Source organism: Apaloderma vittatum, unplaced genomic scaffold (assembly GCF_000703405.1).
Source record: "Apaloderma vittatum isolate BGI_N311 unplaced genomic scaffold, ASM70340v1 scaffold18031, whole genome shotgun sequence".
In the NCBI taxonomy this organism is placed as follows: Eukaryota; Metazoa; Chordata; class Aves; order Trogoniformes; family Trogonidae; genus Apaloderma; species Apaloderma vittatum.
The window spans coordinates 38,526-63,246 of NW_009699855.1; the positions used below are offsets into that span (position 1 = coordinate 38,526).

Here is a 24,721-nt window from a genome sequence, read left to right on the forward strand (position 1 = left end):
TGAATGTAGCGGATTTTTCAAACTTATTTTAATACAATTAAGAGTCATAAGCATTCTAACAGCCGTTATTGCTGTGAGTCTTAGATGGATGCCTGAAGACAGCTGCACAGGCTCTTGAAACGTGCACAGGCATTTCATCTGGCAGAGCAAAAAACATTTCACAAAGCGTAGAAACTTTTCAGTCTGTTATCGCACCAAATGACTAATTACCACAGTGTTCATGTGAAAATTAGCTGTACTTACTGTGCACAGGAGGTTAAGGCGGGGAGGTAAAACTGTTTTCCAAAAGCACACTTACGAGCCAGAAACAGAACACGAGAGCTCTACTGTCACTTTCTACTTTTCTGTTTTCTCCAAACCTAAATTGTTTCTGAGGAAAGCTTCAGGTAGTAAATCTGAAATGCTTGCTGGTAAATCTACATCTGCGCATATATCATATATTTTAGTTCTCGTCAGAAGGTGTATACAGCTACCTAAATCTTTAGGACACATGTAGGATGGTTGAATTAAGTTACTTAAGTTTAGACTCTGGCTGGAATAATTCTGCTAGCGAGCAGTTCTACTAGAGGTCTGTCCACTGGCAAATGGGTGGTCAAAACAACATTCACTACTTGTCACTCATAAGAAAGTGAGGCGCTTTCCTGGTTTGGTAAATCAAGTTTGCACCAATTTCGTGGTTACAAAGCATAACACATATTTGTCTTATCACCAAGATGCTCTCCCTGCGCAGTGCTGTGGGTTCTTCCATAGCGGTAGGATTAGTATATTGGCTGATTGTATTTATTGTCTTCTGTTATGGAGGCGTGTTTGGGCAGTGAAGGGAAGGTTTTGTCTTTGCAACCACTTAGAGTTTGGGTCACCCAGAGGAATGAGTGAAGTTGAGCTGTACCAGGTACAGAACAAGTGTCAGGACTGCTTTTCCCCTTCTGTTTGTTCCTGGGTTCTCAGAGCATGTGTTACAACAACATCGATGATTGCAGCATTAGGGAGCTTTGGCTGAGTAAGAGCTTGTGCGTATTTCCTGACAGCTGTGGGCGTCTCCAAACTATGGGATCTGGGATTGTTTAGCCATTCACGTGGCCAAGTTCTTTCTCGACCTATGTCTGGACTCTACGCTCCAGCAGTACTTTTGAAGGTTCATCATCGTACACCTCTGTCCTGCTGCTGTGTTTTCTGCTAAAGAAAGGCCAAGGACACAGGCCAGAAGCATCCCACAGTCTCTTCTAGCTGGTCCCTGACCGGAACAGCAGAGGTGGCCACTTGCTGCAGCTGTGCCTCCAGTCCTAAGTCGTTAACCGATCTTGGCAGCTCCTGTGTGGGTACAGAGCCAGATGCAGCTTTTCTCAAGTAGCTAAACTTGAGGCATCCCCAGAGCCAGGGTGACATAGCTGAGGGCAATAATGATTCGCCTCAGCTAGAATGATTCGTTAGTGTTAAAATGTAAGGACCATTAAAATGCAAGAGAGCCTTTTAAAGCTTGAGGACAATGGGCCTTATCCTGGAAAAGATTTGAGGAAATTGCATTGATTCCAGCATCATTATCCAGGAAAAATCTACTCATGCAGGTAAAGGTGTGTTGGTTGGGCCTCCCATTTTTGTTCACTATGTTTTATTGCTGTGATTGCACCTAGTGGCTTATCTAATAGAGTCATGTTCTCATAAAGAAATTAAGACAAATAATGCTACTTTTAGCGAGAGTGGAATAGTAAGTAAAATGGAATTGAAATTTGACCAAGCTCTTCTTTTTTATTTCCCAGTATCTGAATTACAGGAAGAAGGAATGAATGCCATTAACTTACCTCTCAGTCCAATTCCATTCGAACTAGACCCTGAGGACACTATGCTAGGTAATTCACAACAATTTTACATCTCAACATAAAAGCTTGATGTAAAATAAAGTGTCATGCCTCTAATAGTTTCTAATGTCTTTTTTTTAAAAAAACTTCTCAGAGGAAAATGAAGTCCGAACAATGATTGATCCAAATTCAAGAAATGACCCAAAATTACAAGAACTAATGAAGGTAACAAAAAGCATGTAAACACTTTCAGGAAAGCAAAACTATTTTTTAATGCTGTTTCTGCTTCTTTCGTGTGAACTGTGTTTACTGTTTACATATTAATTAAATGAAATCACCTGGTGAGTACATCCTGGTGCAATGGGCAGGTGATTTGTTGCAGTATATTTCTCTATATATGGCACAGAGAAACTTAAGAATTTGAATTAAAATCCTGAGTCCAGATTCTTAGTCCCACCCTGCCTTCAGTCTAAGATCACACTGACTTCCCTCATAGTCTTTTCAGTTCTTGATGCTTGAACTTTAGCAGGAGCTTCGTTAGAATCAACTTCACCACCTTTTGCTTCACAATGAAATGTTAAAATACTACTAAAAGCAAAGGAGAGATTTCATTTCAGAGGGCACTACATCAATCTGGTATACTACATTGACACAGCCACTTAAGAGTCCTTCCTAAGTCTTTCCTAATTGCTTCTGATGATGTTCTAGACTGAATGTATTTTGAGCCATTGCAGCTTTCGTATTCTTTCTGCTACATATTTTCATCATTGTACAAAATGGCATGTGTTTTAAATTGCAAATGAATAGTGTATAATACTGCCAAATTTGTGTTTCCCATATAGGTATTAATTGACTGGATTAATGATGTGTTGGTAGGAGAAAGGATTATTGTGAAAGACTTGGCTGAAGACCTGTATGATGGACAAGTATTGCAGAAATTATTCGGTAGGAAAAAAATATATGTGCGTGCTGTTTGGGCGTTTTGTCAGTAAGTGGATCACTTGTTCCTATTTAGGAGCCTTGGTATCATCTTACATTTATGCCACTAAGTGATACAAAAATAGCATTGTATTATGAGACCCTTGAGCAATAGGCTGTATGTACAGTCCTTACAGCTACAGTGCAGTGTGTGGTGCTCTGTAGTTGATGAGAACAGCATAAAGCCTACCTGGGGTGCTAGAGAGGGAGGGTTCTTGGCTTGGCAGCAGTGTTTGCTCCAATTAAATTTATTATCTGCATATGTGCTGTACAAACTGAACCGTGTTGCAAGTGGAAAGTAAGTTTGAAGACAAGGGTATTTTCAGTACAGTGGTGGATGTTTTTAATCTCTGCTGGTTCCATACTATAGTTCATTCAGATCGCAAAGTTCCTCTGGAAAGTTGGAATTTCTTTCTGAAGGGATGTCTGGCTTTTAAATGTTGCTGAGGTAATGGTACCCAGTGGACTGCAAACCGAGCTTCAGCTGAGAAACAGATAAAGAAACTGGTAATGCAGAGCTGGCATGTGCTTTTTTAGCTGTTGGCTTGGAAGCCATTTTCTTAGTTATTGCAGCTCATAAAGTCTGCAGTAAATTTCTTTTCAATATCTTAAATGAATCTTGAGACATCATGTGAGCACTTCTAGTAAAGACTACACAAACTATTCCCTTCTATGACTGATTAAGCTATTGAATATATTGTGACAGACTGGAGTTGCCCCATCCTGAGCAATGTGATTCTCCGGCATACCTCCAGTGACTCCATCCCAAACCCGAGAAATGCGTATCAGATACAGCCTGGCTCTAAATATGCATATGTACTGATCCGGTACTTACTGATTTCAGTGGAATCTTTTTCATTACCCTATTTACTTGTGGATCAGGTCTATGCTAACTAAAGACTTTGGTCTTGTTGTAAGACTCTGCACAGCCCGTTTTCTGTGGAGGCACAAGAAAGCTGTGGAGATAGCAGTCTCTTAGGCAGGATTTATATGCTGGTAGCCAGACTCAGTCTATTTGAGAAGATACTCAGTTGGCCTTGGTGAGAACAAGATCAGCTCTTACCAAATATGATTATCTCTTAATAAGATACACTTTCATAGAAGTAGGTGACCAGGCATTTTTTTTCTGGTCTTATCAGGGAGCTTTTACTGCTAAATTTTCTGTGCTTGCTATTTAATGGCAAGCACTAAGCCATGTATGTATATACCTGGCAATCTGCACTAATTATTACAAAGCTGATTCATAAAGTATTTTAAAATCTACTGCAAATTTTGATTACAGAAAAGGGCTGTGGTTTCACAGAAAGAAATTGCTCAATATTTTACTTGTTTTCATGCCTCTAGAAATACTTACTCACTTTTCTTGGGTGCATCCTCCACCCCTGTGACTATGGTGTCACGCCACTTTTATCACAAATGGGCCAAGTAAAATTTGTACATCTCCTGAGTCTGAGGGAGAAGCCGGGAGGCTGAGACTAATGAAAGAAATCTTAAAGTTGGAATTTGTTTCCTAGATGTAATAGTCTGCTGTACAAGTTACTTGCATACAGAATGCCCTTTGAGCAGTAGTAATAGAAGCAATGGATCTTACCTTTGAGTCGGGTGTTCCCTAAAGGGAGTTGCAGCACATGCTTGCTAGTCAGGAGAGGGACTTTCATTTAATATTTGGCCTTCCCCTTGGCAATGGATAAATAAAGGGAAAATGCAAGCTCTATCTTTAGGAGCTCAAAAGCGTGAGGGAAGGTGGCTCTCATAAGAAAACCAGATAATTAGACTATGAAGTCTAATATCTCTTGAATATACATCTGGGTGCATGGAGTGTCTTTGTGTTCTTTGTGGAATTGAAAATGTTTTTTCTTCTATTTTTTACTTCTTTTATCACTTCAGAGAAACTTGAAAGTGAGAAGCTGAATGTTGCTGAAGTTACTCAGTCTGAAATTGCTCAGAAACAGAAGCTACAGACAGTACTTGAAAAGATCAACGAAACCCTTAAACTCCCTCCAAGAAGCATTAAATGGAATGTTGACTGTAAGTTGTGTGTTTCCTATGCTGTTCCTATTTGTTGACAGCTGAGAGTTTATAGTTGCTATCTGGAATTCTGAAATATCCCAGGATAAGGGAAGGCTGAAACCTGGTATTTATGGTAGGAGCTGCTCTGCAGGGCACTTCCAGATGTGGTACGCTCCACCCTTTTTATTGGTGCTCAACTTTCAATTTAAATAAACTCTTTTCAGAGTCTGTCAAAGTCTCGTATTTCTGCTCTTAAGTCCATATGCATACCAGCTTAAGTTTTCTGTTTCTAAATCAGTTTGTTGAAATGGGCAAGTGCTTGCATAAATGTAGTGGATAGACATAAGGAGAGTTAGGTCCTAGGACTCTTTGTGTAACATGTGCAACGTAGAAATGAATACTGCTTCTGATTGTTTAAAGCTAAATCGGAGCCACTGATTTTGATTACAAAACTCTCATCAAAACGAGGACTGTACCCTTCCTGTTATATTGTGTTAAACATTAATACAGTAATGTCTAATAGAAGTGCCCTCAGTGGCCCAGCACAAGACATTTTAGTGCATATGTGTGAAAGCACGTTATCACCAGTTTTAGAAAATTTGGCTTCTTATTCTCAGTGTGGTATCCAGAATCGTTTCACACTGGTGAATATCCTAACTAGTATATAAGTTTCCCTGTGTCCTATACCTGTCTTGAGCTGAGCTGTTCTGTATCCTGTTCCATTCGCACCAAATTAGTGGGAGGGAGAGAAATGGCTCAGGGGAGAAAGAGAGAACATTGGGCATCTCTGACTTTCCACTTCATGTGGTCCAGCTGAGTTTTCTGTCCTCATCTCTCTTCAACCTTACCCCATTTTTTTTCCATTCTGTCTTAGGCAGCTGGAGGCAAGGTGTTTGGAGTGGTCTGACAATTTAACTTCTAGTTTTAATTTAATATTTTACATGTGGTTTAGAGCTAAAGTAGAGATAGACAGCAGCAGCTGGAGGCAGCTGTAGCACACACTGCTGCTAGGCAGGCAGAAATCTTTTTAGTGTTCTGCTAAAGGACCTCATCCGTGACCACTGGCACCCCAGCAACATTTGACAGTGATGCCACATTTTATATGAATTAGTGTCTCCATGACATAGTTGAGAATTACATTGGAAGATTATGAAGAAGGGTATTTTGGTGAATCTGATCCTGTAAGGTGGTAGTTACTAGTTAGTTCAAGTACAAAAAAATGTGAAGTGCACTATACTGTAGCTGTCAAAGATCCTTTAGGAATACTACTCTGGGGAAGATTGTAAATGCAAAAACAAAATAGACGAAGAAGGACAATAATAAGAATTAGAAATTATTCACTTTCATGACAATGATTTGATACTTGGTTAAGGATTTCCTACAGTATGGTTTTTGATATCTTTTAAGTCATGTTAGTGTTAACTACCCATATGAAACCTGCTGAGAAAAAGCTTCAATAACAAGAACTGTAACAACTTCATGAGGAATGTTTGAGTCATTCAGTTTAGTAAGTTATTGCTTAAGGCTTCTGCCAAAATAGGCTCGTTTATCATCCTGCAGACATTGTGACACTTAAAAATGAGTAAGTGTATGCTACAAGTACAAAAATATCTTTCTGATAGTCTATAAATCCTTACTGAAATCAAGGGAATAAAGGAAAGGCAAGAAGAATGCAGAGAGAGCACTTAAACTGCCGAACATGAAATCTGGCTCTTGGATTAGCTTTAGATTTCCATCTACACAAGCCTATGGCATCCAGACATGCTGCAAAAAGTAGCGTTTTGGTGCTGACACGTATTCGTGTTGAGCAAGGGGAGGCTGGTAAAGGCAAGGTGCCTCCTAGCTCCAGGTGGCAAGGGGAAAAGAGTTCTATAATCCTTACATCCTGAAAAGCAAAAATATGTGCCCTCGTCACTTTGCAGTTTGTAACTTGTGCTTTTAATATCTATTTCAGCTGTTCATGCTAAAAGTCTCGTAGCAATACTGCATCTTCTGGTTGCGTTATCACAGTATTTTCGAGCACCGATCAGACTCCCAGATCACGTGTCCATTCAGGTGGTTGTTGTGCAGGTAAGAGAGCTGCCGAACAGCTCCTGGAAGTGCTGTGAAACTGGCTGAGGGGTTTCTTGAAAAATATAGAGAGTTTCTGTTTGGTTGAGCATGCGTGTGTCTCTTTGGCTGACAGGAAAACATACTTGTGTCTTCCCTGCTGATAATGCTTCAACCACGAAAAGGCAGAAGTGCTTTCCCAGATTGAGCTGTGGCTCAGAATATCTTATTTTGATTGTGAATTGGCCAGACTCTGACATTAAAAATATATGAAGCATTATTGTTGTTGGAATGTGTTTATCACCCAATATGATCTCTAGAATTATTATTTTTCCCACTTTTGACAATCTTCTCACTTGTGTAGAGATTCAAATCATTCTTGGCACTGAATGATGAATTGTCACTGTTTATTACATTCAGATTCATGTTAGGTGACTAAATATTCTTCTTCAGCCTTGTGCATGCTAATTTAGTCTGATTACAGTGCTGGCTTTCTCATAAGCATGCAAAAAAACCCATCAACTGAATCTTTTGTGTCAGTCAGTCTCCTTAATAGAGCCTCATCCATCCAAGCTCTTCCTGTTATTCTGTTCACCATTTTTCTTGCAGTTGCACTTGTGCTTGGTCTGTCTATTTGACCTCTTATTTAATCTGCTTTTATTTCTCTCTAGTTAACTTTGCCTGTATTTTTCACACTGCAACTGTCTTTATTTATGTGTTTTAACTGATGTTACCCTAAAATATCTAGTGCAAAGAGCTATTGCTGAAGTGACTGAAAATCTGTGGGATAGATCTAAGAAAGTAACCACTCATTTTCCCAACATTCAAATCAGACAAATTTTGTAACTTGGGGAGAGATCTGAAGGAGAGTCTCTGGTAGTTGTATCACTGACACCTGATAGCGACTCACCGATTCTTGGATTCTGCTTCATGGATTTCTCTACAGACAATGGAAGAGAACCCCAGCAAATCCACATTTACATGTCTAAGGCTTCAGAGGAACATAGTTTTCAAGCACTTGCCCTTGGCTATTATAGATACATTCATTATGCTGGTTTATCTCAAATCTCTACCAAACACAGTGTAAGAAATCAGGAGTGCAGTGGTCAGGACATCTTTGGGATGAGAACTAAACCAGAAAAAGAGCACAGGCCTGAAATAAACAGCCTTCTGCTGCCACTCCATATGTCTTTTGAAATCAATGGATGTAATTGTCCTCTTGTTTAATAGGCTAATGTAGTTCAACAGCAAATCCACTGAAGTCAGTACAGATAAACCAATTTACAAACAATAAGTAGTGGGAGAATCTGGTTCCCTGCTTTGCCTCTTAGCTACATGGCTGTAGCTCATGCACCAATGACTTGCAGAGAAAGCAATTGCACTGCAATAAAATCCAAGTAATGCTGCAGAAGACTTTGTCCTGCAGACCTAGTCCTTGGTGAAAGCCAATCAGTGGAACTCCAAGGCTGTGCTGAGTCTTATTAGCAGAGGGTGGGGGCCGGTATTCTTGCTGTAATTGTGTTTCAGACATTTTTCATTTTTATTTTATGGCGGGTGAGGGGTTTTTTTATATTTTTTATATCTATCTTTCATGTCCTGTGAGATTGGTTCTATATAATTCATCACATACCCTTTGAACTCAGTGAAAGTTTTTAATCAACAGTCAGCAGATCCTAAAGCCCAATTTAGTGTTCTAACTTGCACAGCTCATTTGCTAAACCCACATACATTCTGTCAAGTAAGGTCAAGCCTAGGGAAGCTTAGCAGACTGTGGTAGCTGGTTTTAAATGCTACTCTATACAGTATGATAATGGGAAAAGGAGAGAAAGAATGTGCTCATGCCCAAGAGCTAATCAGCATGGTTCTTACAAACTTATTTCCTTTGGTTGTTTTTTACAAAAGCTGTTAGCAATGAGAGCAATAGGAAATTTGGGTTATAAGCTGATTTGGGAAAAAATGTGATAGTTGGACCTTTTGTAGCTGTTTTGTTATTTTCTTTTCCTTCCGTAATAATAGAATGAATAACTTTGAATAAAACCTAGGCTTTGTTTGATAATTTCTACTGAAACAAGTGAGAGCTCTTGCAGGGAACTGGATCTTGCCATCATTTTGCATCTTTTAAAAAATTATTTGTTTAAGCCATCCATGAAAGAGTGACAAACTGCCTGTGTGCAAGAGAAGTTGGAGAGAATAAGAATGCATTGGCAGAGCGACCAGAATGGGTTCAGTGTGTTTGGAGCACTTGGGCAGCAGCTCTGTGTGCATAAACTACAGTTATGCAGAGCGAGGAAATGAATGAAATTAGAAGAAGGTGTGTGTCACAAGCTTAATCTGAGATCCTTGGTCCCACTGCTTGCTTGGGAAGGTCTGTAATGTTTCCAAGGAGCATTGCCTCCAGGTCATTATTTGAACCTGTGACAAATATGCTTGTCCTTTCAAGCTCCAGAATAGTTCTGCATTTCATTTTGGTGGGGCAAACGTGAATCTCTAGATGAAATAGATAGCAACAATACATAGGCAAAACCCATTCGAATGGTGGGAAGGTTTTCAGAGTGAGACTTTATGTTGGAAATTAAGCAGTTGGCCCTCTATTACATAAAGCTGCTGACATATGACTGATACGAAGAGAGTGTCCAATGAGTGCATGTTGTGTTTGGGAAGTGACGTTAATGTTAGTGATCAGATGCCAGACAGAAAACTAAGGCTTGATGTCTTCTTTTTGGTGGGGGTTGGTTGTTTTTTTTTGGTTTTGTTTTATCAACAGTAGGATTAAGGAGCAGAATTCCTTTTTATATTAGTTCCTATTTGTCAAAAAGGGAAGTATGTTTTATATCAGTACTGGAGTATCTTTTAGGCTGGGCTTGTATGTTTGCAGGCGGGAGGTGTAGAGTATTGGAAGCCCTTTAATTCTCCCATATCACTGGACTGGGCACTGTGAAGTACAGTTGCTGTCACTGTGATGCTCAGCTCCTCTAGGAAACAGGAGTGATAGGGCTTTTGCTCCAGAAGGCGTCACTGGCATGTCAGAGTCATCATGAGAAGGAAGTAAAAGTCTCCTTTCACTCTGCAGCAAAGGTAAAAAAAACCAAAAATCCCGAACAGAGTGGAATTCTAACTTGAACTAGCAGGAGCTAGAGTGTAGCTTCAAGTCCTTCTTGCTGCCTGCCCAAGCTGGGAGTGAAGGTGGCCCTAAATGATGTAGTTTTTTCTTTCGGCTTTCAAAGCATGGGACAAAAAATATCTTGGCAGCTGTTCTGTACCCCCTTTTTCAGTGTATAACACACTGGGCTCTGCTCTGGCTTTTTAATGTTCCAAGTCCCCCAAATGCATTTTTAACCATGTGCAAGACACTTACTAACAGGGCTTAAAGAAATATAGTGGAAACCCCCTGAAATTGTCACTGGCTAAAAGGACGGTTCCGATTACTCCAGTGCCAGTCTGGAGTGATCCAGAGGATGTCATGTGTGGTGTTCTTGCAGAAAGCAAGTTTGATCCTTATATATTTTAGTAATGGAGTGTAGAAGAAACAGGCTCAAGTCCAGCCAAATTCGCAGCATCTCATACACCACAGATTGCCTGAGGTAGGGATGTGCTGTTTTCTCCAGGGCACGGAAGAGCAGCAGGCCTGGTTCACATGCCATGAGGGTTTCTTCCAAAAGATCCTTCTCCTTTTCTCTTTCCCATGTAGAAGGCATGTCTAGGACCAGCGTAAATGTATTTTTCTCATTTCCTTGTGTGACAGGGAGTGAGGAATCATGAGTAATTGCCTCATGTGTAGACTTCACATGCAGTCAGCAGCATTTGCCTGACTTTTCTTTCTATATTGCAAAATGTTAGTAATTCCAGTGAAGAGAATTAACAGAGAGAACATGAAGAGGGGTGAAACGTGTGTGATATTTATGCTGCCACCAGATGACTGTGATCAGCATACTGGAAACAATAGCAGATTTTTAAACTCCATTTCCCAGCCGACTCGAATAGCAACTGTTTGAGTTGGCTTCTGCCATTTTGTGTTGTACAGCTTATAGACACCGGCCACTCGCCATCCTGTGCGAAGGGCTGCTTGCATCTAAAGAACCTTGGAGTCGGTGCATGTATTAACACCAAGATGACCGGGACCTGGAGCAGGCTGTGAATGGATTATCATCCATTTTAGTTTTCCAAACCAAATAGAACTCCTTGTGTGGAGAAAATTTGGAAAAGGAAAACACTGAGGCCAAAAAGAAAATATATGCACAGGGCAGAAAGAACAGAGAGCTTGGAAGCAAGGTTTTTTCGAAGAGAAGCATAGGCATCATCTGCCAAGCTGTTCTTTGAAACACAAGGTTTAATTTAACTCACCTAGACATACCTCTACTAAAATACTTACATATGTGTTCAGGTGATTCAAATGTCTTGCTGAATTGGGACCTTTAAAAGAAAAGTGAATTGAGAACAATGGAGAAAGGAAAAGAAATGTTTCCTTCTACAGGTGGAGTTTCAGGTTTCTTGTTAATGTACGAAAGAGTTTTCTGAAATACTTGCAAGGTGAAATAACGGATTACAGTAAGTTTGTTTTTAAAAAGTTCTTATTTTGCAGGTTTCTTATCTAATTATGTTTGTGGATCACAGATAAATTTTTACTGTAGCCTAAGCATTAAACTTTACTGAGAAAAATACAACTTTTTTATTTTTTCCAGAAACGAGAAGGAATCCTCCAGTCTCGACAAATCCAAGAGGAAATAACTGGTAACACTGAGTATGTCAACACCACTTTTGCCAGCAGTTCAGTAATTGAACACAGATGTGTTTCAGAAATTCAAACATTTGCTGATATTTAGATTTTGGTATTGGGGTTCCAGGGAAGATGATGCATCAGCCAGTGACTATATTTTAGCCTTTTCAAGAGCTGCAAACACGTATCTAAAAATACAAAAGGCTGAGAAAATACAGACTTGGGGAACTAGAAGTGAGAGAGCAGGATAAAAGGGAACACAGAGTGAAGATATACAAACAAGAAAGATATGCCTCATTCTTTTAAGTTGTTTTTTAGTTTATAAAGAAGTAGATTCTATCAAAAAGGAATGTGATATGACTGTTTTTAGGTGTTTGGACTTTGGGGATGTAACATGAAGTAGCAACCTCTCTACATTTCATCTTAGCAAACAATTCATAACAGCAACAGTAGAATATCCTAGTTTCTAACAAAATGGAGAGGAGCAAGACTATTGACTTATTACCCTTTATAGATTTGTTTACGTGTGTGCAATAGTTTTATGAGGGATCAACTAGAATAAAACTCTGCAATCCTTAAGAACTCAGTCCAAGCACTGTTTTGGCTGGAATTGTATTGTAGTCAGTGTGGTAAATGTGTCTTTAACGAAGTTTTCACAAAATCAACATGAAAAAGCCTTCTTCACTCCGGCAAGGTGTGTTAATTTAGTTCAATAGTAGGAAATCTGAGATCTGGTCTCCCATGAGACTTTAGTAAAGCCAGGAGATACTATACTGATGGACTCCAGACTAATCCAGAATCTCAACTGGAGTAACTTTATGAAACTTTTCTTAATCCCATGGATATACTCCAGTATCCACCAGGCTGAAGATCTGGCCACGTATGCTGTTTTCTTTTGCAGCACAGTGTCTACAAGTGAATGATATGTAACTATGTTTTGTTCTTTTTTTTCTTTCCTTTTTTTCTAGGGCATTATCAGGAAGGCATGGTGAGTTCATTCAGTTATTATCTTTTTCTTGAGGTAGCCAAAGTGCACAGTAGTTCTGCAGTGGGGGATCACTTTGATCAAACTGCAAGGAGGTAGAAAATTTCAAGTTGCCTGGCAAATACAGAAATAGATACACTATAGACTAGTAGGCCTAAACACCATGCAAGCTCCTGTGCCTAATATGTCTTACTGTTAGTCTTGAGATGGGACGAATGCCTGGCTCATCTGAGGAGCTTAGGTGGGGTTCCACCAAAAATTTAGCATGTGCTTCTTGTATTAGTTCAGTGGTTGCCTTACAGCTGACTTAAAAGGCTCCAGGCTTGACCTCTTTTCCCAATGGTATCCCTGAGCAGTCTTACTTTATACAAAGTCTGCCTTCTACAAATGCCTTTGGATCTACTCCAACATTTTTTTTAATCGAGGAATATGAGTGTAGGTTTTTGTAGAGTCAGTCAGGTGATTGTCGAAGTGAAAATTGCCCAGAAAAGACTCTGGTGCCTTTTCTTTTTTTTTCCTTCTTATGTTTTCTTCAGAAGGTGACTACAGTAACACTCCAGTTGTGCTACCCTAGGTTGCTTGTCCTGCTGATAATGTCCTAAATTGTGTATCAGAATGACCGAAAACCATCTCTACAAAGGATTATATTGCAGCTGTGTAATCACAGGCTTGCTTGGTGTGGTTAATAATATAGTGCACCACAATGCAATCAGTGGCCTGTGGGGAAAATCTTCCTCTGTAGATGTAGTGACTAGATGTAAACTTGTGTTCTTTTGCAGACCGTTATTTGGTTACGTAGGTCCCTGTATCTGACTGTTGAAAGTTTTATGCATAAAGATAGCATACTTTGTGTGTTTTGGAGAAACAGGGGTATTAGGTAATCCAAATCCTACTTGAAAATTATGCTTTTTGTAAAAAACAGAGAATAAGTTGCTAGCCGCTTATAACAAGAGAGCAGTGTGCAAAATACATGGCACTTGGAATACAAAGAGACAATATTGAAACCTTCTGTTGACTGTGTTGTCTCAAATGAATATGTGCCTTAATGGGTGTTTATTCTGCATTTGGACAACTGCTGCTTGGTATATTAACATCTTGGAATATTTTTCAGAAAGGGATGCATTCGACACCTTATTTGACCATGCTCCAGACAAGCTCAATGTAGTGAAAAAGGTTGGGAAGTTTGTATTTTTAAATTGAATAATGTGTGCATGTGCATGCTTGTGTGTATCTGTTTGTACATAGTGAGTGTGTATGTATATAATATGTAATTGGCATAGTTTGCATACATTAAATACAATAAAGCTTTATACTTAAAAATATGCAAATTCATGGTTATAATGTTACTTATTTATTACTGTTTAGCAGCATGAACTTAATGGAACATTGAACAACATGTAGTTATCAAAGTTTCCATCCAAAAGAAGTTCTCACAAAGCCTATGTTGAGTAGAACCCAACTGGTAGATTGAGTGTCCTGATGCCAAAGAGGAATCCAGTTTACAACTGCTAAGAGATCTGACCTAGAGTATTTTGGCTGTTGTTGGGTTTGAGTGGAGTCCAAATACCCACTATAGTCTGCTAAATGTTATTTAAAAAAAATAAAATAGTTTTAACAGTAGTGTTTTTATTTCTATACATCACATTCATTTTTATTTATGTTCTTCATTCTTCAGAAAAAAAATTTAATGCCACATTTTAGTTTTAAAACTTACAAATTGTATTGCAGTCTCTTCACTCATGCAGATTCTCATCTGAGTGGAGTTCATAGTGCATGCATCGAACTGCTGCCCTACTGAACAGGCCTTCACCACGTTGTTTTGATATTTCAGACTCTCATTACCTTTGTGAACAAACATCTGAATAAATTGAATTTGGAGGTCACTGAACTGGAGACCCAGGTATGATTTTTACAGCCTTTCTTAAAGGAGAGGGATAGTTGCACTATGTCCCCAGCTATCCAGAAATTTCGTTCCACTGTGAGCCGTAAGATGTTACTTCAGCAGGATCTTCAATTCTAAAGACATTTTTATGAAGAAGACCCTCACCAATTAAGCAAAAAAATCACAAGGCAGCTAAATTTCTCTAAGACAATTTTGTACTGTAATTAGAATAAAAATCCACAGATGTTACCTCTTGGATGCTGCCAAGTGCTGTAAGCAGAACCTGTGCTTGTTTGGGTCAGGAATGAACGCTGTCCGCGGGGTTGGATCCAGCGTCAAGCGGAACAGTTGTTTCCTGCCTACCTTTAACACGAGCGTGCAGCCGCGCGGGATTACAATGACTCCATTCAGTGAGATACGTTCTTGAGAGTAAAGCTACTCAAGTGTATAGGCAGCTGTACCACTGGGCTGCAGGCTTGATTGCACCGCAGAAATAATGTGGTGCATGGTCTTCTTGTTCTCAGCTGCTAAATTGGCTGGAAAGAAGCTGAAAGAAAAGCTTGATCCTGCTGTACTAGTACGTCCCCATGTGAACAGTTATCATAAGAAAAATTGCAAGGTCAGGCAGGAAGGATAGTATCTGCACCATCAAAAAAACCCCAAACAGATGTCTTCACGGTGAGCTTTATTTTATGTCTTGGTTTATGTGATTAAGAATCTCCGATTTATTTAAATAGCCACCAATATGATAGAGATTTTTCAAGGGTAAAAATGGAAGTGGAAATAATTGTAAGGGCTTTCAGAAAGGTGTTCCCTGTGCCTGCTTATTGCATTATGTACTTTTGGAAAAACCTGTATTATTGAAGTTTACCTAGAAACATTTGTCTGAAACAGTATTCCCTAAGATGCGAGATTATATTTAGATCAGCTGAAAGAAAACTGACTGCCTCAGGAAAGTTATGAGTTGCTTCACATGACTCAGTTCGGTTGTGAGAGTGTCTCAGTGCACTGATAGACCTTATGCCATAGGGGTGTGAGTGAGAGGCCTTTAACAAAATCTTACAGCTGGGGTTTTTTTAGATAGAAATAAACATGTATCATAGTAATTAGCTGTCTTCTCTCTGTATTTACACACAATTAAAATTAAATTGACACAAACTTGCAGAACGTGGACAAAGATAATTCTTTGTTCCTTTGTTTCCTCCAATACAGTGGGTTTTAGTGCAGTCACAAGATTGCACCTTTGTTCTGCTTTTCCTGCTCTAGGAACCTGAGAGCTTGAAAGGTGGCTGGTCTGATTCCCCACGGCAAGTAGAATGGAGAGCAAAGACATAGGCCAAAGCTACTGACCCCCTCTCTTTCCAGGAACTTTATTCTGCTTATATATTTTAGCATTAGTTTGCTTTTGGAGAAGATGTAGCAGAACATAATAGATAAATAAAAGGAATCAAAGAAGTGAGGTGAGGTCTTTTAGTTGCAATTCAAAATGCTTGTTATTAGTAGTTTGACGATTCTGCATTAGACAATATATATCTTGTTTGTTAAGCAAAGCAATGAGTTACTCTTCAGAAAATGTACTGAGAAATGTCTTTTTTACAGTTTGCAGATGGCGTGTACTTAGTCCTGCTAATGGGTCTCCTAGAAGGTTATTTTGTTCCTCTGCACAGCTTTTTCTTGACTCCTGATAGTTTTGAACAAAAGGTAATCAGATTTAATTTTTCTGTTAATAACAAAGATATAAACATATCTAGTAGTATAAGGATGACACAGACTTCTCTGCCTAAGTTTGATGTAAATAGCTGAAACCAAGAGAGGACTAACTGATAACCATTTTGAAGCATTCTTAGGATCTCTATATTACTGCTTATATAGAATAAAAGGGAAAATTATATTAATGATGGGGTGGCTAGCAAGTATTAACTGATTTTGGCAGCCATTGTGTGATGCTGTCACTGAAATAGACTTACTGTTCGTTAAGTATATAAAGAATTATACACATGAATTGGTGACAGAACTAGGTTTTTTTGTGTCCAAAATACAAGAATTTAACATTTGAAAGGTTTCGTGGTTTTTGGAAGCATCAAGGCATGTATTATTTTAGGACCAACCATTACCTCAGTGTCTGTTGCTATCCAGGCAATTCAGCTGTCTGTTCAAGACAAGAGCACTTAATGGGCCATCCTGTTCCAATTTTTAAACTTGCAGGAGGTGGGCCATTCTTACTTGTAAGTAATTTTTCTATGGGTAATATTAGTTCACATGTTATTTTTCAATTACTTTTGTATTTCTTAAACCACCATCACCACACATTAAAAACAAAACAATGGACTGTCAGGATTCCATGGACTAGATCTTCCATTGATATACAGAGCTCTGACTATTTTTTCTTTCCAAGCTTCTGAGTCTGCAGCTTTAAATACATCTTTTTTTTGACCATTTATGCTATACTATATGTAGTTCACAACAACTAATACCTTTATTATATTACTAGGTCCTCAATGTTTCTTTTGCATTTGAGCTAATGCAAGATGGTGGATTGGAAAAACCAAAGCCAAGACCGGAAGGTATCTATTCTAATTGTTTTGTATAATCGCCTAAAAAATTTGCATTGGATCCACATCTTATTTCATAGAATTATGTTATAGCTACACAGAGGTTAAAATGTTAATCCAAGAGTGAAAGGCAAGATAGATTTTTGAAGTGCTCAGGTAACTCTGTGCTTCAAATGGCTGATTGATTTGCTTTTTCAGATGTTGCAAATCTTCCTTTCCTGAATGGCCAGGGTAAAATCTGTGTGACCAAACATGTGCAGTAATACTCAGAGATTCACTGAAAGAAAAAGGTCACTATTGTGAATAGGGTCACTGGCAGATGTGAATTGCTCCAATTGCTCCATTTTTCCCTATCTCACATGTATGTACTCAACCTCAGGTATTCCAGTATCATTTACAAGGTTTTCACAAAAGAGATTGGTGTTTTGGAGGAAGAATTTCAAATGTTCACATAACTGCCTTTGAAAGCAGGACCTAGTCATGCAGACTAAAATTAGATTTAAAGCTGAATAAAATGTGTCTTTGTGGAAGGTGAAGGTTTTGCTGCTGACTTTAGAAGGACAAGGATTCCACTCCTCTTTACTCATATAAATACAGGGGGGTTTTTTCCTGGATGTAAAGCCCTTGTTTCACCATGTTACAAGCTACTCTTGCCGTTCTTCCCATGAGGAGTTACCACTGCGTAGCATGCAGGAGCTGGACGTGCAGTGTCTGCTCCACTCTGCCCAACAGGGGTGGTAGCTGGGCTTCTGCTGTTTACTTACCATAATGGTCAATAAATACGTGTTTTCAAGACCCAGTGCAGATGCACATTCTATGGTGCATGCAGTCTTCTGCCATTAATATTGGACTGTCATTCCCTGAGGAGTTGGTATAGACTAACGCTCAGAGTTTTACTTCTAAAAGTAAGGGCTCTCTGGAGATCCAGGCACACATCACTAAATCAAGTTCTGCTCCATTCTGTTTATTTTCTATCCCTTCCACCTTCCAGATATAACAGCAGCAGACGTGTACATGCACAAAAAAATTAAATCTCAGCATTAGCCCATACTACAGATGCATTTAATCTGGACCTACCCAGCCTGTTTTTTTACTTCTTTCGTTTGCTTGAACTCTTGTCCACAGTCATACTTAACTAAATCAGTGGTGACCGTATCACCAACTTTTATGTTTGAAATAGTCAAAGAGAGAAGGGGAAATGGTGAAATCTAGGGATCCAAGTAAAACAGAGAGTATCTGTGATCCCCTACTCCCCATGGAGGTTTAAAATTCTTATGGCATTTAATTTTTCAGGTATTTATTGCTCTAGGGGACAGCTAATTTTTCCAGTATAAATCAAGCCATAAGGATATTTCAGCATATATAAGACATTTCTTGTGCAATTATTGAAATGCTTAATATGAAACTTCCTGCCCAATGTGAATGGAAAAACACATCTGTTTTATGTGTTGTTACATTGGGCACAATGCCTGTACTTAAAATTTCCAGTAAGCAAAAGCGTTTTGAAAAGGATCTTACCCTAAATGTGTATACTAAATACTCTTTAAATTCCTACACTGTTTCTTTGAGGTTATTGAGGAAAAAATATGCTGAAAAGGGCTTCAGAACATGAAAAACATATTTAGTGGAAAAAAAAGAATATGATTAAATAAATGAGTATGAAAACCCAATGATTTTTATGGGGTCAACAGTTTATTTTGGTTATTTGCAATATAGCTGAAAAGGTATTAAAAAGCTTTCTGTGGCCTTTTACTTTAAAAATGGCCAAAACTAATCTATTGAGTCTATAACAAATTAACCTGCAGCTTGAGCTTTTTCAGATTACTTCTTGAAATGCATACATCAAAGCCTAACTCAGGTTTTTGTTTTCTGAAGATTGCAACGAGTGAAATGTTACACGTGTTGATCAAGCGTATGTAGCGATGGAAATAACTTGCCTTTCTCTGGGAGCATGCTGCTTTTTGGTTTGGGCCTTTCTATGGAATTCTGTTGTGTTGGTGGAATCTTCTGATAACTTTGCACAGAGGTGTCAAAGTTATCTCTTTATTCACTTGAAGTTCTGTATGAGGAGAGGAGGGTGTTCCGTGCGTGCTGCTGGCCCGAAAGGAGAAACATCCCAAGTTATATGCGGACAGTATTGCAGAGTGTAACTTGATGTTGTGGGAGCAGTGTGCTCTCCCTGTAGCTTCTGGTATTTTCTCTTAATTTTATACCAGTCATTTTTGATCTGATTTATTAAGAGCCAAAAAACCACGTGGCCATGATTTCATAACCATGCATAGGCTCAGGATAAAATCTAGGTTTGAGTGTTTGTCTGTGGATGTCAGTTTGCTGTGTAGCTGATATCTTTAGCCCTTCAAAGTTTGCATACATTGGGACATCATACATAGGTGTGACTGGATTTGTTCTTCAAGTGTAACCTCTTCACAGTTCGTGAGAAACATTGATGTAGATGAAGATAATGGCAAAAGTGTCTGATGATTACATATACGCTTTACTAGGCTTATCTGGAGGTTTTGAAGATAATGGGATTGTGCACGCTATCTGCTTTGCACCTTCATGGTCAGTTCCAAGACCCAAAGTTCCTATGCAGTCAACAGAAAGAGATAGGACTATTCCTGTTCCTATTCTGTTCTGTCTGAGCGCAGTTCTAGGTTCTAGTTTGAGACTGAATATTCCTTGAAGCACTAGCATAGACTGCCACAGTAGTACTTGTCAGTTTGTTTTATAGATTTCTTGTGAAATAATATTGACTTTCTCAAGAACTTCTCTTTGAAACAGAAGGTGTTCATTAGCTTCTTGCTTCATATAAATCTTTTATTTCAGATATTGAGTTTCCAAGGACTGATTCAGCCATGTACATCAGCTAACCCAAAGCGTTTTCAGAGTGTCTTCAGGGGGCACTTGTTATACCTAGCTTCTTTAGATCCTTTAGAAAATGTAAACTTGCAGGTTCTTTTCAGTGATGTCCAATGAGAGGGCAAGGGGCAATGGGTACAAGCTGGGACATAGGAGGTTCTGCCAAAAAAAAAAACATTAGGAAAAGCTTTTTCACTGTGAGAGTGACAGAGCCCTGGCAGAGGCTGCCCAGGGAGGTTGTGGAGTCTCCTCTGGAGACATTCAAGCCCCGCCTGGACGTGTTCCTGTGTGACCTATTGTAGGTGATCCTGCTCTGGCACGGGGTTAGACTTTCGAGGTCCCTTCCAACCCCTAACATTCTGTAATTCTGTGATCTTGCTGAAATTAGGCTTAATAAGGGATGTTGCAGCCTGGAATGGGCCAAATCCTGCAATTTTTACATAAGAGAAGAGTTCTGTTGTTCCTGCCTGATGTTTTTTTCAAATTCTTTACTTTTCAGCCACAACTAACTGAACCTTCAGTCGTATAAATATATGAAATCCTAGGCACAATTTATCTCATGGGCATCTAAAACTTGGTCGTGTTTGTACACCAGCATCATTAGCCATTTGTATTCCTAACTAAGCATTTGAAATACCAATTTTTGAGTTGCCAGTTTAAAAATGGTACATTCTTTACATTTCTACTCTTTTTTTACTATACTTGTGATTCTAGTTTTCATGAATACAGATCTGAGCAAAGGAATAGAGGGCACTCTTTCTGAAAAATATTTTGGGCTGACAAAGTTACTAATTGATTTCCCCTTGTCTTTTTTCTAGATATTGTGAATTGTGACTTGAAGTCCACACTGAGAGTGCTGTACAATTTGTTTACGAGATACAGGAACGTGGAGTGAAGAATTGATTAAGGCCATAAAGGAATGTTAACAAAGAAAGCATCACAACTAGCATATTTTTCATCAGTATTCCTCTGCATCTTTATCCTAAAAGGAACTAAACCATTTATCTGAAGAATTTTTAATTGAGTATTCTTGCACTGCTATTTTCATAGTAGATATAAAACTAATATAACTTATGAAGAAGAAGGTTTGGAGGAAGGTATTTGGGTATATTCTGGGAGAATTAATGTCTCAATAATGTATGTCTTCACACTGTTTTGTAGTAGGTGGAGCAACAATGAAAAAAAGATTCAGTAACTTTAATTGAAATCAGCCTTTGAAGCCAATCACAGGAAGATTCTGTACTGAGGATCTATTTTAATTTTTTTTGCATATATCTTTTCTAATCTGGGGAAGGAAAGAATATTTTCTGTCCATAAAATGGTTATATTCTAACTATGAGAAATGTGCATGAGGAGAAACAGTTAAATACTCTTGTTCACATCAGAGCTAAAAAGAAGAGATTTCTTATGCACTTAACCTGATTAACTTATTTTTCTAGTGCTATTAGTCTTGAATTTTATGGGTACAAACTGAAGTGGCTACTCATTCCTTCAGACTTACTATAATGTGATACTCTGCTTTAAATATGTCTTATTAAGCATTCACATAAGCACACTCTGCAGCTTGTCACTTTTTTTGAAGGAAAGTACACTTTTTTTTGCAAAGTACGCATTTCAGGAAAGTACACCTGTATAGTACAGTTTCAATATAATACTTGTATTATTGAATAGCATTAGAAAGTAAAAGAATGGCTTGCTTTTCTTTTAGTAGTTAAAACACAGATTTTAAGCACCAGGTTGCAAGTTTAGATTTATTGGTAAATAGGATTTAGAATTTGTCCCTTTTATTGATTTTATGATGAATGTATTTTGCTGCATAATGTCCAACACAGAAAAATAAGATTAATTTTCTAGAAACATTCCTGTAGCATTTCAGATACAAAAGCACTGCTTTTTGGTCAAAACTACTCTTGTCTCCAAAGACTCTGTTACAGTGTAAGGTTCTTTGGTGATTTTACATGGCTATAAAAATACTTTTATCTCATAGCCAAGTATAAGCTGTTTTGTGTTTGCTTTTAGCTTTAACAAAGACACAAAAGAGAAAAGGGAGTTGACTCTTTCCTTAGACTTATGTCAAGCACCATAAAGAAGCTGATAGAAGCACCGTGAAGAAGCTGAATGCGACTGCATCAGTCATCAAAAGCTGCACTGGCAGAAGTTGAAGGGTAAATTAATAATTAGCTAGAAGTCTTGGTGTTAGTGTTAGGTACTAAGGGAACTGTTCCATTGCAACCACAGGTTCTTGGGATGCTGGATTACACAGTAAGGATAAAAGTCCTTAGGCAGAAATTACTGGATGACTGTTGAGAAATCTTTGGACCGCTTAGGGCAGGAAGGAGACTTGTTAATAGTCATCCAGTTACGGCACAAATAGGTAAAAGGGAAAGCAATCTGTCAGCTCTTCAGTCTCTTCATCTGAAGAAATGCAGTGCTGGCGGGAATAGTCAATAAGAGTTATATGTTGCTTGTTATATAAAGCATTGCGTATTTTTTATTTTTCCAGGGCTTTTTTATTTTTTATTAACGTATTACTTTCTCCAACATTAGCAGAAAGGGAAGAAAAACGATTATGCTCTGTCTTTGATGAACGCTAACTATGTTTAGTAATGAGGTGATACTGGCTTCAGCTGGGAGGCTACAGAAATTATTTTTCTGAGAAGTAAATATCAACTTTGGCAAAGGAAAGTCAGTATTTAATTTAAAGGACAACACCTGGATGTTCTCTGAACACAGAAATTGTTCTTCGATTGCTATAAGCATTCTAAACATCTTTACTACAATATTTTGTTACCTCTATTTTTAACTGAATTTCTGAAGTTGGAGGTACAGAAAATAACAATTATTTGCCTTTTACAGAGGGAAATAACTGGATATTTTGACCTTGATGAAAATGAGCATGTTATCTTTATATCTTTAGTATCTGAGAAGCTAAACAACAGGAATTAAAGAAGTGTTTTTTGAGCAAACTGAGAGAGAACTTTTCAGGTATATGCCAGCAGCAATTTCAGCTTATCTTAATGTTTTAACATACAAGTTTTTAATTTGCACACCCAGATTGTAGTTAATTGCAATAGTTAATTAAAAAATGTATGATAGTTTTTCTGCAGATCATGCTCACCTGAAACGCTCTTTCGCATCTCAACAGTGCTAAACATTGTTTTCAGGAGCGCACTTTTCTTTAAAGAGGACATTTGTATACATAGAGGAAAAGGGTTAGGAGAAGCGAAACTGGTTTTTGCCTGGTACTTGACAATAAATATTCCTCTACTATATTAGTATAACTTCATTGGAGATTTTGAAGTCTGTCAGATTCCATTTTTCATCCTTAAACATAAAACTGAGACCAAATGATGAAATCCTCATGCTGAAATGCAGTTGTGCAGAACAATAGAAACGTTGAGACAGTATACAACCTTCACACAGTTATGTATCCTATGGTAATAATTTATGCATATTAAAATCTGCTATATAAACATGAATGTCCTATGTAAATATAGACCCATGTGATAGTTTTAACACATTCACAGAAATAGTATATGCTGCCATGTAGGAGTGGGTCACTGCTTTTTTTTTTGACAGTGTAGATTTAAATAGTCATCAGATAAATGTGAAATATAATATACAGATTATATATAATATTTATTGCTTTAATATAGAATATTATAGAAATATAGAATACTACTGTAGACAGTTTGCTCTTCAGCAATCAGTGTGGGCCAGCACCTTCCTTTAGAGAAGTGAAATGTTAAGTTAGCTGGACCAAATTCTGCTGACACCTGTGATGCTTTTACTCTTGACACATGGTGATGTATACTGAGGTACAGCTGAAGGCAGAGTTTTCTTCGCTGTTTATATTAAGACAGAAGTTGTTTAAGATTTAGGTCAATCCTGGGTTTATTTATAATTACTTTAAATGATGAAATAGATCCAAATCAATGGATTTAGCCCATGTAATATATCAACAGTCACCTGGAGAAGCCAGTTTCTCTCCTGGTCCCAGATGGAACCTCTGATCTCTCAGCACTTTGGCTAGGTTTCTAAAGCCAGGTAATATAAATCTAAGCCATTGCCTTAAGATCTTACAGTGGTGTTTGGATCTCATCCACCAGACCAATGGGCTTGTCTGTTGTTCTCTGTCACGTGAAGGACCACAAGTAGCTGAGTCCACCAAAACCTGGCAGATTATTAGCCTGCCTTGAGTAACAAAGAAAAAGTAAACCTTTCTGCTGCTGGGGCATTATGAAACTGCCAAAAGAAGAGTTTTTCTGTGCTTCTCTGTTTTCCAGTCCATCCATTGCATCCGGCAATATGGTGTCCAGATTTATTTTGTGGTTGGAGATAGGCATCCTTTCCCTGTGGATGGAACCTGGCACACTCTCTCAATGCCACAAAACATTTCTTCAAAGAGGAAATACAGATTCTTAATACTATGTCAGAAAGATGTTGTCAAAATGATTATGCAAAATGAAAAAAAAAAAAAGGTCAACTCCAGCTGACCGGCATTTAGTTGCCATGAAGAACAGTCCCTAGAACAAAGATGTTGAAGGAATCTTTGCATGTTTTAACCTGAGACACACACATAAAGTCCAGAATTTGATTGCGCTGTATTTCCGATGGAGTACAGACACACCATGTTTCTTATTAAATGAGCTGACTGCAGAACATGTACGAATTTGTGTTTCCTAGTCAGTAGATACCTTCCTGTTACAGGGGGCAGCAGCCCTTGCAGCTACATAGTTCAGGAATTCAAGTTGACCCGTGAGTGCTGGAGAAGGTCCTAATCTACTTTGATTGACTGGAGACCAAGCTTCTGGTTGGCATATCTTTATGTAAACCAGTGGCATTGAACAGCAGAGCTTTTGGTCCTTTCTGTTTTGCAGAGTTTGCAGTACGTGG

At 38.4% G+C, this 24,721-nt stretch overlaps 1 protein-coding gene across 1 annotated transcript; it reads left to right on the forward strand.

The window, feature by feature from the left end:
- The first annotated feature begins 1,761 nt into the window (after positions 1 to 1,761).
- PARVA (parvin, alpha) lies at positions 1,762 to 20,720 on the forward strand. Its single transcript, XM_009878574.1, has 11 exons — positions 1,762 to 1,847; positions 1,951 to 2,021; positions 2,639 to 2,741; positions 4,662 to 4,802; positions 6,739 to 6,854; positions 11,513 to 11,571; positions 12,516 to 12,535; positions 13,644 to 13,705; positions 16,014 to 16,115; positions 16,906 to 16,978; positions 20,644 to 20,720. The coding sequence occupies exons 1-11, from the start codon at positions 1,781 to 1,783 to the stop codon at positions 20,718 to 20,720; spliced, it is 891 nt and encodes a 296-aa protein (XP_009876876.1). The 5' UTR covers positions 1,762 to 1,780.
- The last annotated feature ends 4,001 nt before the right edge of the window (positions 20,721 to 24,721 follow it).